This window comes from Athene noctua, chromosome 2 (genome assembly GCF_965140245.1).
Source record: "Athene noctua chromosome 2, bAthNoc1.hap1.1, whole genome shotgun sequence".
NCBI lineage: Eukaryota > Metazoa > Chordata > Aves > Strigiformes > Strigidae > Athene > Athene noctua.
Window position 1 is genome coordinate 22,365,660 of NC_134038.1, and position 15,636 is coordinate 22,381,295.

The 15,636-nt window shown below is 38.7% G+C and overlaps 1 protein-coding gene across 1 annotated transcript in view; it reads left to right on the top strand.

Annotated features, from left to right (window-relative positions):
* The window catches only part of DPYS (dihydropyrimidinase), a 30,769-nt gene extending 24,301 nt beyond the window's left edge, over positions 1 to 6,468 (top strand). The window contains exons 8-9 of the mRNA XM_074897620.1: positions 3,448 to 3,655; positions 6,394 to 6,468. Coding sequence (XP_074753721.1) covers positions 3,448 to 3,655; positions 6,394 to 6,468 — 283 coding nt within the window. The remainder of the gene's footprint in view (positions 1 to 3,447; positions 3,656 to 6,393) is intronic.
* The last annotated feature ends 9,168 nt before the right edge of the window (positions 6,469 to 15,636 follow it).

Genomic DNA, 15,636 nt, shown 5'->3' on the forward strand with positions numbered 1-15,636 from the left:
AAATTAAAGTGATAATCCTCACAGCAGTTTAAGTACTACTGCTCACTCTTGTCCAACAGATCCACCTTCACTCGGCTGATGTAGCTTCCTTCATGTCCTGTGCATTATGAGGGGTAGAAGATCACTCTAATGTCTAATGGTTTCTCTTCATCCAGTTCCCCTCTGCCTGACTGTAACTCACTATTTAGTATTTCAGGCTCTGACTGAGGAGTAGACATGTTTATGATGCTCCTGAGTTGAGTTTGACTTGAATGAAAACTGGTACCTCTAACTTCTTAACAAAGCCTCAGGGCATAACTTTTTTCCTGACCACCTGTACAGTCTTGAATTTCACCCTACAGCTTTCTGTATTAGTCTAATCTGATGCTCTTTTCTAAATTTCAAACTTCATTTTATAGTTTATTTAGATATAATATTCTAGGAGTGGCAATAAAACCCATTCTCACATAGAGCATAAATAAATACAGCATTACTAGTCATTGAATCCTCACACAGTCAGAGAAAATCTGGTAATAGCTCTCAGACTAAAATAGTTGCTATTTGACTGAAAATTAGTTGAAGAGAAGCACTGCGTTGAAAAAAAAAACAATTTCAGAAGCATGTCTTCCTCTTTGGTACTAGGGGAATGTCAATGTTTATATCGACACCGTAAAAACTCTTTGCAAGAGAGGTGTATTGAAAGCAGCTGAAGTGAATGACATGGAAACACCAATGTAAGTAGGAACAAAACAGGGCCTTATGACTTTGCAGTATCCTCTTTGTATAGGAGAATGTTCTTTTAAATGTTGAAGTAATCATTCTGATCTCAGTTTCTATTTGAGAAAGAGTTGCTTGAAACAAGAACCACTGTAATTTATAACCAGCATTAGAGAATTTTACAAATTTCACTAAAAATATCCGATACAGGCTTTTGACGCCTGGAGTCAGAATCTGCTCTCTCATGCTGAGTAATCCCTTATGTCAGGCTTCACTTAGGATGCTGCAGACAGCTGTTAGATTACACTTCACTACAGTGGCATTCCTGTTTTTTTGGATTATAAGTAGGTTAAAGCCATTCTTGCCATTAGCCGAGTGGTCAATAGTGTTCAGACATTCAGAGCAAACATTGGAATTTCACTGAGATTCCTGGCAAGCTGTCTGATACTGAAGTGGCTGATACAGCAGTAAACAGTCTGTTGCATAAGGTTGCTGTGTTGTGAGCTTCAGACCCAAGCATACCGGCTAGTTCTGTTTTAATTGATTGCTCACTTGCTGCCTGAACCTTTCACTGCCATCGATACCATCAAAAGGTTAAATCACAGACAAATTTTGATTATCTCTGTCAGGGAGAATGTGCTTCACCTTCCAGAAAGGGCACCATGATCTAAGGCTTGTTTCAACCAAAAAGTTATAAATGAACTTCTATATAAGTTTGTTGTTGAGACAAGCTCTGAGAAATGTGGGTTTTTTGTATTGTAAGGTTTATCTGTACCAATGGATATTACTTTTAAATGTGCTAACTTCCATTCATTTTGTATTTTTTATGAAGGACATACTTACCTCTGAGATGTGTTTGCCTCTAGCAATCCTGCTCTAGCACATTGAAACAGCTCACATGTTGATTTGAAGGTTTTTGCTTATTTTTCTGTTTGCTTGCTCAAATTACCTTTTCCATTTTTCTTGTTGTGTCTCAATGCTATTGTGCAAATAGATATGATGTATACCCAGAGAATGTGAAAGATAACTATATTAGTTGTTCTTACTTACTGCTCTAGCAATTGGACCTATAAGGGTAATGTGGTAAGCTAGAGGAATATGTTCACAAACTCTTTGTAGTGCTATTATAACACCCATGGATAAAGTTGTTTGACAGTATTCATAGGACTGGTGAATACACGAGGTCTGACTTCTATTGCTCACACTTTCCGCTGTGAATTTACATGATGCTGATACTGGTGAGAAGGCATGCAGAAGTTTTCTATTCAAGGTGTGCTGAACAAGGAAGAGTTTTTATTCCTATGGGAAGACTGGTCATAGACAGTACTTCTATATATACAGCCCTTGAAAAGTCAGTTGCTACCAAGATTTAAATGTAGCCCTTAGCAGAACCAATTTCTCTTACTTCAACAGAACAATATGAAAGGAAAAATAAATATCCATCCATAAATTAATTTTTCCTCTGTATAAGTAATCATTTGAAATATTTGATATGTGATTGCTTTTGAAAATACCTATGTTTCAAGAAAGATACAGATTTTTTTTTGGTTTTCTCATTTTGATAAGGATGTTAACTGAAGTTTTAGAAAATTAATCTCCAAATAGATCAATATTTAAATCTATTAATATTTCACATTACTTTTGACTTTGATAATTCTTTTGCAAAAGATGTAGTCTCTGGAATAATGTTAATGCTATATATGCATGATAGGCTTTTCACTGTGTGAGCACCCATTCTGGAAAATTCTGACCACTAGCCAAAAGCATGAAGCTTTCTTCCTTTCAGAAATTACAGATTACAATGAAAATCTAAAGTCTGAAAATTAAAACAAAACAAAACAAAACAAAACAAACAACAACTCAGAAACAGGAAGTTAATAAAATAATTAACTAAAATTCAAAATCTTGTGCATCATTTTAGACACAGTAGACAGTAAATAGCTCAGTAGGGAAAATAGATAATGAAGTAAACACAGCCTGCCCTTCCAGATGCTAATGTCACCTCTAGCACTGGCTCTGCCTTTAATGTAACTAGTTAGGGTTGGAGAAATTGGCTAGAAAAATGGTGATCATAAAGAATGAGGTCTATGCATAAACAAAGAGATAATACCATAGCTCAAATAAGTAATGTTGAGGTCTATCATTTGCTTAATACCCTTGGAGGAAAGGTATGTGGAAATTTGTTGTTGTCATTATTATTTAGCAGCATTGAGATATTGGGGCTGTCAGTCACTGGATCAATCCAACCCACATGAAGAGTTACCAAATACATTACCGTCTACTGACTTTCCAGTGAAATAATTTTTGTATTATTCGTGAGTCTCAATCTTTGAAACTTTGCAGCTGTACTTTTCAAACTTGAAATTGCAAGCCGTTCTAGCTAAAAGGTCAGAGCTTTTCCTGACCTTAGCATACACAGATATTTGCTTGACAAGGAAGAATGAAATCATGCTATCCAAATAAAATATTGCAACCTGATTTTTTTCCACTAATCTCTTTCTAGTGGAAAATTTTGCATTTCAAGTCTGCAAAGTTCTGTCCTTTTGACTCCTTCTTCATTTTTTTGAAATGCAATTATTGTTCAGTGAAATGTTGTTTCTCTATCCTATTTTTACAGCTTTTGATGTACTGTACAATGTCGTGGTTAATAATGCTGCTAAATTTTCTTTATCAATTTCTTAAAAAATTTATAATTAAGTAAAATTCAAGGATCATAGTAATTTGGGGTGTTGTTTTGTTTTGTAAACACAGGACAATATCTGCAAAGACACATCACCAGGCCAACAACTTCAATATCTTTGAAGGAATGGTCTGCCATGGTGTCCCAGTTGCGACAGTTTCAAGAGGCAAAGTGGTTTATGAAGGTGGAGCTTTCAATGTCACAGCAGGAGAAGGCAAATACATCTCCCGTCCACCATTCCCTCCATATGTCTACGAACGAGTCAAGCAGCGGGAGCAGGTTAATTAAACTAATAAATCTCTGTAATGCTTTGTACAACATGAGGATAACTAGCTCTTGGGAAGAAAGGATTGGGGATTCAACAGTAATTTCCCTTACTAATCAAAATCTGCTAAGGTGGGAGGAAATTAAACTAAGGACTCAATTTTTATTGCTCTTTATCTTACAGAAAAATATCATAGACTAGTTCCTGCCCTTAGAGTAGTCTGTACAGCTCATAGACTAAGCTTGGGTACTTTTTAAAATAAACATGTCCAACTTGCAATAAAAGCAGACAAAGTTTTGCTCCACTTTTGAGTGGGTGAGTAATCTGACTAACTGCTATGTTTCATCACTGATTTCACTAAAAATCAGAGTGGCTTAATATCCTATACAGGAAGAAATCTGACACCGAGGAAGAAATCAGTAATTTTCTAACTCTTTCATGGATCAGATATTTGGAGATAAACCCTGCAGAATATTGAACATTTGGCTCTGTTCCAGAAAGAAAGCATTAAAAGCTGAACATCTGCAAAATGTGCTACTAGACCAAGAAAGATATCTCTGTTCAAGTTCTTGTTCTTTTTTTTTTTTTTTTTTTTTATTGAAAGAGAAATATTGCAAATACACGCAGACTGAATTTTCAGTGCCTATTTACCATGCAAGCATTCAAGAAGAATGCTTTTGCGTACTTAGTGTTGCTTACTGTGAGTAGGATTTTCAAAACCACTCAAAGTACATTTTAAAATCACAACCTGAATCACTGGGATTCACTGCAGGATCTGAAAGTTGAATCAGACTAGCATCCATGTGAAGTGTGGTCCACTGAAATTCTTCCAAGATAATTCTGTATATTTCTTACTGCTGTTGTCTTGATGGATTGAGAAAGGCATGTAAAAGTGACTGAGTGAGCCTTTCCTCCGAAGACCACACTTTCACAGGAGCTAGTGTGTTGCCTGCAAGTCGATACACATAATACACTGGATAAGCAGGAAAGTCCTCTCATGAGCACACACAGTTTTTCCCTGGGAATAAGAACAGAAAACAGAATATTGCATTGTTTGGTACCAGTACAAGTCAGTGTAAATTAGATAAACTAGAGATATTTTCACTTGTGTTACGTTAGCACCTAAATATGCTGTTTCTACTTTGCTTTTTATTTTGAAACCAGATTCCTTATTTAAATCTGTCCACAAATTTTATATATTCTGTTCACCTTTTCAATGTGAACAAAGGTTAATGTTTTTAGGGGAAAGGAAGGGTAAAGAAAATAACCTGTATCTGGACTTCCCCAGCCTAGTAGAAAAGTGAATCAGTAGTTCTAACTGTGAATGTGTCCAGGGAAAAGATCTTCCCTTTCCAATGTACAAGTAAATGAATTGTAACAATTGCTCCAAAGGTCATCTAGTTCCATGGCCAGCTGCAGATAAGATGCTCTCACAGGCTAAATATTGAGAGCTGCTCACCTACAGTAGACTCATTCTACATTTTTAATCTACGTAGATTCTCTTTGCAATGTTCCTCTTAGAAATCATAGTCCTTTGGATCTGTCTACAGCAGAATATGATTCATTGCACAAAGTTGCATGTGCCTGTGATTCTATTTAATCCACTGGACACTGAAGCTATTTAGTACTTTGTTAATGAGGACTGCTTATTACTATAGCGTTTTCTTTGTTGTGCAATGCTGATCCCTTTGACTTTTAATGCAAAATAAATGCCAGGTAATGGTAATAGATAGAAACTAGCTATTGAAAACAGATTTGCACTAGCATTACACCAGCAAAAACTTGGGGCATTCCTTTTCATGTAAGAGAATATGTTGCAGTTATTAAATTATAATTAGGTGCTTCCTCAAGCATAGCTGAGTTTTAGTGACTCCAGATCCTGGTGTCTCTGCTAAAGCCTTATATACCATGTTAGAGGAAGGTTAGTATCAAAAATAAACTAAATTTATATGAAATTTGATAATTACAGAATCCTGAAAGACTTCAGTGAATGTGGCGGTTTTCATTTCTCATCAAAGGTAGAGAAACTTTTCCCTTAACCAAAATATCAAGAGCAGCATGTCTTCAGAAGTGATTTTTCAACCAACTCAACCTCCTGCTGTAGCCAGCAGTTGGGATGGTGGATATTAGATACTCACACAAGGCAGGATTTGCTTTCTTTCACTGATGTTCATTAACCCCTCTTACCTGTATTAAGAGCATCACTGAAAAATGTGATTAACAAAGAACAAGTTTATAGCTTGAACACGCAGTGAGTCAGCTGTTCTGGAGAGAAGATCAGGTGTGTTTTCTCCGTACCTGTTCTCTCCTGGGATATCCTGAGGTATCCGAGTCAAGATTGAAAAAAATATACAGAAGCAACCAGATTAACTGATTTATGATTGTGGTTTAGCGTATCCTGATTATTTATGTGCCATAATTTCTGAGGTTTTGCCACTCCAAGATCTGTTTGGAGTAAGGAAGGGAGAAGCATCCGTAAAATGAGGTTGAACATGGTCAGTTGCTTCTTTAAAAAAATGGGTTTAGAATTGCTTTTTTACAGTGCTGAACAGATTGAGCCACCCAAATCCCAATGAAAGCTGGCAACTGAACAGTTTAATCCCAGTGTAAGGGACATTTTCAAGAGAGAGGTTTGATGAAGTTGTTGGGATGCAAGCTGGGTTATCATAGGACTGCTATTTTAATTGTGTCCAATTAGCAATTGCAAGGGGAAGACAAATAATAGTGAAAGATTTGAAATATTTTATTGCAGGTCTGTCAGCCTGTTCCTGTCAAGAGAGAACTGTATACAGGCGTCGTCTCAGGAACATCTGTCACAGCAAAATAATGTTTTGGCTCTTGCAGGTAACAGTCTCTTTTGATTAGTGAAAACTACTTTACTTAATGCTTCTCTGAAACTTCAAGAAAACAGAAGTGCAGCAGGCCATCTAGCTTGTGACGGGCTTTTCTGAAATAAGCCCTTTCAGAAGATTAGTTGTCTTGGTATCTTTAAATTTCATGAAAATACGTGGCAGCCCAGGTATAGAGAACATCTTTCTGATTGGAGCCTCATTGAAAAAGTTCAGCTGAGAGAAGCAAATGAAGTTTAACTGCTAGACTGAGGCATGGGTATGAAGGCCCATAGAAAACCTGAGTTCAGTTAAGACCAGGGGTACAAACAAAACATAAATGTTTGGCTTGCAGATTTATAGAAGGAAAAACAAACAAAACCAGCTTGATGTGAATAATTAAGTTCTTTAGTGTCCCTGTGTTACAGACAATAACTAACTCTCCACCAGTTATGCTGTTTGGGTTAAGCTGATTGATAGATCTGTTTTGCAAGGACAACTGGCTTCATGAAATAGAGGTGTTGCAGTCAATGTCAGCAGTGGTCTAATGGATGGTTAAGGTGCTGTAAGGCTCAGTGCTGCTAACAGGGAATAACTCCTGGCATCTCCCCTTCCCTCCTCTCCAGTGTCCACAGCGCACAGCTTGGTTAGTGACACTCCCTCTCCTGTGTATGCCCTGGTGCACTGTAGATCTTTCTGTGAGCTGATTATTTCCTAAGCCAGCAGAAAACAGTTAGCTTCCTTTTTCTGGGTTAGTTTTCTGTTGGCTTAGTGAGTTGAACTGTCTGTCAGAAGAACATAGCAAGGCTCAGTGCAGTGCAACATATGGTTGGGATAAGGCATCTGGGGAGAAAGACTAGGCAACAACACCTCACTCTTTAGCTGTTTAACAAGCAGAAGAAATGCTTCAGGAAAAAGTAAGAGAACTAGGTAAAACCTTCAGCAAGCACAACTGAGACATGATGCTGGTGTATGCCAACTGCAGCTGAAATATCGTCTGCTACAGCAGGGGAGTTGATTAATATGGATCAGGGGAACAGTGGGTGGCAGCAAGCATGACGAAATCCAGGCTGACTTTGTGGGTGCATATGTGTACCAACAATGAGATCAGCTAGTTTCAGAAATTATTTCCCAATAGATGGATATAAAGCCCCAGTTCACACCTAACATAAAATGGCTTTGTTCTTAGTGCTAATTGATATGAGGAAAGGAACACAGCTGCAATGGTGGGGGGTGAAGTTAGCTTTTCCACATTTCATTGTATCATTCCTTTAAAGCTACCTCACAGTGAACCTCATCCAGGCCATCAGTAGCAGCATCAGAGTGCAGCATCCTATTTGTTTTCCTCTGTCATATGGGAGAAAGCATTTCTAACACAGAGGACTAAAGGCTAGCAATACAGTGAGGGAGCAATAATCATTCTTCCTAGCTCCTAGCACTCTTTCTCCATTATTACCTCTCTGAGTGACAAATTGCAAATCAGATATTTTCTTTTGAAAGATTATATCATATTGTCTTTTCCTTCTCTGTAGATAAGAGCAAATGAAAATGACCCCGCTGTCCCCACCAAAGCAGTGCATTCTGGGTCCAACAATCAATCCACAATCAACTTCTCAAGAGACAACATGAAAAAACAGTAACAAATAAATATTATACTGGGCTTCCTGCATGAAAGCTATCATTGCAATTTCTCTTTAAAAGGAATTTTGTTATAAGAACTGAAAATTCTTTTTAGAAAATAGAGTAAAAATAATAACTACAGTTATAATGTGGCAGCATCTCTGTAGGTTCCTAAAAGTAGGTAAGTTTGGGGATGGTATTTCTTAATATTTATCTTTAGAAAGTATCAGCTAATCTATAAAGTCAAAGCAATCGAACAGTGGCTTTTAAGCACACTTTCTACATTCTTGCTCTGTTAGGTCACAGGAGATGAATCTTATTTCTCTAATTTCATGTGTTAGGAAGATATCTGTAGTGCTTAGCAATGCAGAGAATTCTGACAGCAGATACTGAATTTGATTTTTTTGTTTTTCCCTTCCTGGTAGGGGTTAGGTACAGAATAATGATGATTCAGGGGAACTGTCATTATTTTAGACCTGCTGCTACATCTCCCTGTTCCTGTCTTTAAAGGAGTGTATAAATTTTGTCCCTGCCAGCTGCACAGCCAAGCATTTATTGGTGTGCTTAAGTGTTTCCTTTGTTATACCCTAAGCAAACCTATGCTAGCCATACTGATGAACTCACCTAGGATACTGTGTTCTGGCTTTATAGAGAGACACATACCCTTAACTTGAAGGCTTATGAAGAGGGATCACCAGAGCAAGAGCATAATGAATTAATTTCAGAACACTTTTTAAACTGATATGAGATTTTTCCCTAATGTAACTAATACTTTGGGTTTTGTAGGAAAGGATTCCTAATTTTTTTTTTTTTTAAATTGAAATTGTATTCTTAGAAGCATGATTCTTTTACCATGTTTAGACAGGTTTTGCCTTGGAAATCTAGAATGTTAGTTAAAGCTGCATTTTCACATGTGATAGCCCTTCTTTTTAGGCAACTGTTACTGGGTAATATTTAAGAGAGAAATAGGGCCAACACAAAAACACCTGCACAGTGAGTTTATTGTCCTATGTGTAGAAACAGTATAACCTATAGTTTTTTGCCATCCATAAGCCAATCAGACACAGAAAGACTTTCATATTTAAAGACAGATACAGAAAGAATATGATGATTACTGTTATTTTAAATTTGACAGTGGAAAGCAGAATTGTAGTTCCTGCTATATTCATAGGCATACAGAGACGTATGAGCTCATATGAGAAAAAAACTACTAATTGGTAGTTCTTGTGTCTCTGAATAGTAAAGGAGAATTTTATTTGTAAGATGATGGAAGATAAGCATGGGGATGTTCAGGAAGACTAGCACAGGTTCCTATTTCTCACGTTGTCTTTGGGGCAGCAGAAGAGCAGAACCAGGGATCCATCACTATTACAATGGCTATTACAAGGGACCGGGGTTCACTGTTCAGTGCAGACTTCTATACCACAATGGTCTGCATTTGAGTTTGTTGTCTAGTCTCCCTCTGTAATCAAGAGAGATAAAGGTACTTCTGGAACATTATACATCTGTGCTTCAAGATCTAAAACAGGCTAGATGAGCCTGTCCAGAGCTGTTCTCCTTTGGGATAATTTTCTTGCAATGCCAGTTTGTCTACATTGACTGCAAAGAAAGTACAGTGTGTCTAACTATGGTGCAGATATCTACTGTGCAGCCACCTTCCACCTAGCCTGTCTTTGTTTTTTCTCCTCAAGAGTGCATGTCAAGTATGAATCCCCTCTTTTTAATTAATCTTTTGCTACCTTGGAAGTAGAGCAGAAATTTGGGAAGAATAGGGGAAAAAATGGGGAGAAAGGACCTGTTTCTACTTTTAACAATAACATATTTGTGTGGAATCTTTCATCTGAGGCTTCAGTTTTTAACAATTATTAGAGCCTTGCAATTGCATGATATACCTGAGAGACAAGTAAATATAATTGGAATGTTACAGTTGTGAGAACTATGGATACTCAAAGCTCTGAAATCACTCAAGTGATTGAATGTGTGAAATTACCTTATGTTTAACATTCAGTGTTAGCTTAAGCGAGTTGCTCAAGACCAAAATGACTCTATTATGACAGAAATGAAATGCAGGAGTAAAGGCTGTCAGTCCTCTGGATACTGTGGATGGGCCCAGGACTTTCAAATTACTTTTGGGCTCTTGGGACACCTACTGAGATCAAAGTGATACAAAAGACTACAGATCATGAAAGCCCAAAGTAACAAAGTTAGTGATTTTTCTAAAACCAGATGTTTTCACAGTATGATAACATAGTAGTTTTATGAGTTATATAAACACCCATTTTGTAAATTGAGCTTTGCAAATCATGAAAGTGTATTACCTGTAGAAAAATATATAATCTTTTTAGGTTTCCTACATATTTTTTATTAGATTAGAACAGAGGCAGCTTCTCCCCGTAAAATTAGAAAAGAGCTCCTGGTCCCTATGTTGGTATTTACTGCTCTGTACCATGGATTATTCTCCTCATAGGGGCTATCCTTTGGATTTTTTTCTTAACAAGTACCTACTGTTTAATTCCAATGACTGTTTTAACTATTGTGCAGATGTCATGAAAAAAATTACCTTTGTATTGTGAACTGGGATTTACACCAAATCATCTGCTGTATTTTTATGGCCTTGAGTCCAACAAGTTATTGAGCCTGTCAGGTTTGTGATATTTATGAATAATTGTTTTGCCATGACACATGTTGGTCTGGTCCTAGTACCTGAATCCTGCCTCTGACCACAAGATGCCAAGTAATAGCCCTTGAGAAACTCTGTAACATCAAATGTATTTCAGCTGTGCTATTCAGGTACTACTGCTAAAGATGAGATTGTCAGGCTCCAAATCTCTGTGGTTCTGGTTATTTTTCCACTTCTGTGGGTCACTCTATAATGGTGGAATCTTCACAGCACTATAATTTCGGAACCACCCAGGTCTCTATTCCAAAACACCAGTAATGAATGACAGCACAACTGAATATAGTAGGATGTTTTTTCTAGTAGGCCTATAGTTATTTTGGGATGCAATGGGATTATAAAATACTTTTCTCTCAGTCCTGCCTCAGTCTCTAGATCCTGACAAGACTTCTGAATTTGTCCTACAACCTTATATCAGCTACTGCTTGTTTATTACATTGTCACAGAGTTGTCGCTGGGGCTGTGCTATAACTGTTGTCCTAAGAGAACAGATGCCCCACGCTAGGTTGGAAAGTTGGTTTAGAGATGATTTCTGCAGCCCACACAGTTTCCTTGAGCTTTTCATGGGGAGGTAAGACAACAACTGCTTTCACAGATGTTTGAATCATACCTCTTAGCCACCATCCTCAGGCTTCTCCAGTGCCTACTGAGAAAAATGCTTTCTTTGACTCTTTCTAAGACCATTGGTCACTCAGCTAGAGTAGGCTATCTCTGATTGCTTTTAGAGGTGGTATTTCTGCATTAAAACCCTTTTTCTCTGAATCAATACATCTCAGTACAGAGGAGCTGAGGATCTATTTTGTTGAGGCTCAAACACAGGACATCCTTTCCTTGCTTAGCACTTCTCTTTGGGATTCTGCTGTTTTCCCCTCTCTCTTGCACAAAAAGGTAGAAGACTCAAATACATTGTTAAAGTAAGAAAAAAAACTATTAATGACTTTTTTGTCACTCTCCCCAGCCAGACAGAAATTTGAGATCTTAAGTACTCCATTCTCCCTGGTGATATGGATTCTGGGTGCAGGAACAGAGACATTTGGGAGATCTGATCCTTGCATACCTAATACTGCTTTCATCCCCATCATTTGCCGGTATATCTTTATCACCTGGTTGTCTGTTGGCTATCATTTCACTACCTGTGAAAAGCTCATGGCTGTGGTGCAAGCACCAATTGCAGTGCTTCTCTCTTCAGCCTGAAGTACCAGTACTCTACAGGGAGTAGCAGCACGGGGGCATGTAGCTTTACTGGGCCACTGGAGGGCAGAGCTGGTATTATGTATCAGGAATGAAATGAGAAGGAAGTTACTCTCATACACAGCATCACCCACATGAAGCGTCTTCACATATTTTGAAGTCTGTGCCCGTAACGTCGACCGTAGCATCCCCATTTTCAGGCTTTATTGCAGGATCAGCAGAGAGTGATCCTTCGATCCTTACTTTACATTTTTGCCATGTAAAACAGAAGGAAAGGCTTTGCTTGTTTGTCTTTAACTGCAAGCATCTCTGGGCTATTTAAACTGTGATGAAAACACAGTGAGTCAGTGTGACAATATTGGCAGAGCAGGGATCAGGGTGAAAGCAGCTGTGAACCTCGCATCCTCTGACTTTGCACAGCCAGCTGCCCATACGAAATGCTGCAACAAAAGTAGCAGAGAGGAAGCAAAGCCTTTAGCTCAGCTATGTACCAAGCAAAGTTTGGGGGTATGGGGTGGTGATAAGGAGAGTTCCACAAACACAATTGTTGAAAGGAACTGACCTCATTTGTATGGTGCTTCAGGAGGGTCAGGAGCACTAGCATGTCTCTCTGAATTGTCTTCGGAAGAAAATCAGGTCATCCTTTCATTAATTTTACAAGCCAGATTTGATCCAATTGTGAGATTTTTCACAGTAAATCAAACAGCTTCTACACTAGCAAAGGATGTTTAAAAAGGAAGCTGAACTCTGCTGTGAGCTGGGGGAAGGAAAGGGATGAATGAGTCAGAAGCCAAATCCAGACTTCTCCTCAGACTCTTGTTTTTAGTGTTGGTGGTATATGAATACTTTTCTGACAAGACTTAGATAGGCAGTTAGAGACAATGCCCAGTAATGTGAGTTATTAAAAATTTCCATTAAGCTAATAAATGAATAAATAAAATCCTTAATGTCGACTATACCTGTAGTTCACTTTTGGTCAGCAGAAAGAAAAAATGCATGCTTTTATGTATGGGAAGAATGATCTATTGAAGAGGACAAAGACATACCAGAAGAGGAAAGAAGAATTTGAATGACAAAGACAGGGAAAAAGAGGCAAAATAAAATGTAGAAAATGAGAGGAGAGAGCAGGCAAGAAGAGGAACAGAAATACTTGTGGATGGAATACTGGTTTTTATTGTAACTTGTAGACCTTTTTTTTAAAAAAAAAAAAAAAGAAAAAGAACAATGTAATCATGTGGTTGAGAGTTATGGTAAACAGAGAGGCCAAGGAAATAGCTGAACAACTTGCAGAGGAGACAGCTGAAGATAAACAAACCCCCAGACTTCCCTAGCTCACAGGACAGAAAGAAATGGGAGAAAACAGAAGCCAAGCAAGGTCTGCAGAGAATGAGAAAATTTTCTCTGTGTAATGCCAGGGAAGAGATAAACCTTCCATTTTCTTCTGTACAACTAAAGAGGATGACTGGGCAGCTGAAGGAATAAACCTAATACTGTAGATTGAGGTAAGAAATGTTCTACCACTGAGATAAACCTCAATGTCTTTGAGATATGGAAGGTAATTTTGTTTTAGATGTAAAAAAAAAAAAAAAAAGGTGCAGAATGTGCCATTTTCCCTGGTAACCCACATTTAGGAGATGGGGAAGAGCAAACTTACCTCCTTTGTCTGCCATTCAGCTCACCTTCAGCACATGGGTATGCATGTGCATGGTCACAGAAGCAAACAGTACATTAGTCCACTCAAGTGTATTACTCCAGTATGAGTGTAATGGCAACAGTACTTTTCAGGTGGCACCCTGATGTTGGCCTAGCACATTTACAAATTAAAACAAGCTTTTGCTGCACATGTCTAATATGTTTTCTGCAATGCTTTGTATAAAAGTCACCAAATCACAGAGTCTCTGAGGCTGGCAGGCACCTCTAGATATACCTGCTCCAGGCCCACTGCTTTGCATTGCTCAAAGCCATGTCTTGTTCAGTTTTGAATATCTCCAAGGATGGAAGCTCCATAACCTTCCTGGGCAACCTGTTCCAGTGTTTGACTACCCTCACAGTAAAAAATTTTTCTTATGTTTAGGTGATGTCCCAGTCGAGTTTCTGGTCTTTATGTTTGGAAGTAGCTTCCAGGGGAAACTGCTCGATCACCTTCTCACAGATTGAGTTGAGGATGACAAACCTGTAGCTTCACAGCTCCTCCTTCTTGCCCTTCTTGAAGACGGAAGTGACATTCACTTTCTTCTAGTCCTCAATAACTTCTGATCACCATGACCTTTCAAAGATAATCAAGAATTGCCTCACAAGGACACCAGCCAGCACCCTCAGCACCCATGGGTGCCTCCCATCACGTCCTATGGACTTAATATATCCAGTGTGTTTAAGTGCTTTCTAAGCATGTCATCCTTCACGGGATGAGTAAGTCTTCCTTACTCCAGACTTTCCCTCTGGTCTGAGGGGCCTGGCATGGCTAAAGATCAGTCTTACCTGTAAAGACCAAGACAAAGAAGTACCTTAGGCTTTTCCATGTCATGTGATACTGGTAGTGGGGTCAAGCATCTAGGTAAAATGTTTACCAGAGCTGAACATTTTGCATGGAATTACAATTAGCTTCCCAATGACTGGGTTTTATCACTGCCATGACTCTTGCCAATTTGAGGGGGCAAGCTAAGTAATAGTAAGCTGCCCTGCCAGTTAGCGTTTGAGAGCCCCAGTATTCAGATACAACACTGTTCCGTAAACTGCAAGATCTCATCTGTCCTGCCAAAGGCTCTTTTTCATAATCAGTCCTTCCCACTAGGGTTACATTCCTTAAGGAAATGCAAAGTACAGAGATAGTACTGTCCTGAAAGCATACTCCAGAACTCAAAATCCTAACAGATTTAGCTATCTCTCCCAACCATTGATCCCTGTCTGAGTCATTTTGATGAACCATTCCCATGTGCTGCAAAGCTTTCACTTGCTGCTTGCAGAACAACAGAGAGAAAAGGTGTGCTGGGTGGCAACACACCATCAAACAGGAAAAGCGAGAAACTCCAAAACAAATTTTGCCTTCCTGATGCCAAGTGAAGCAGGTAGTGTTTTGTGGTAATGCTGTCAATCAGACCGGTCCCTGCCTTTGGATATTGTAATCACTAGGAGATCGGGGCTCCTCACCAGCCTGTCCTTTGGGATTGAAAGCAGCACATCCAACTCCTACCAGCAATGAACTTGTCAGAACTCAGCCAAAAATGCTCAGCTCTTGCTGACATGTAACTCTTCCCTTCCATCTGCAGTGATAACAAGAATGAACACTCTTGTCAATAGTATCTGGACAGCTAGTCTAGGTACAGCTAGTCTGTTGTGTGAAAACAAATTTAGAGCAACCTTCAAATAGCTGCTTTTCCACCAGAATGCTTCTTGCTGTGGGTCCTTGACAATAGTACCTGGGATATAAATGGTGTTCTGCTACTATCCAGGGCTGTCCCACTTTAGTAAAAGAGGACATAGTCAGGCCACACAGAGACATTCAGCACACCCCTTAATAATGCATGGATTTAATCTAGCACCTCATTTTTTTAGAGGCAAATTTTTGGCACACCAGCAACCTGAATCATCTGTGGCCATGAAGGAGTGAGGCTTCATTTGGAAGACCCAAAGGAAAAAAAAGACTTGGCATTTTTCAGTGTTACAGGTGGGAAATAACTCC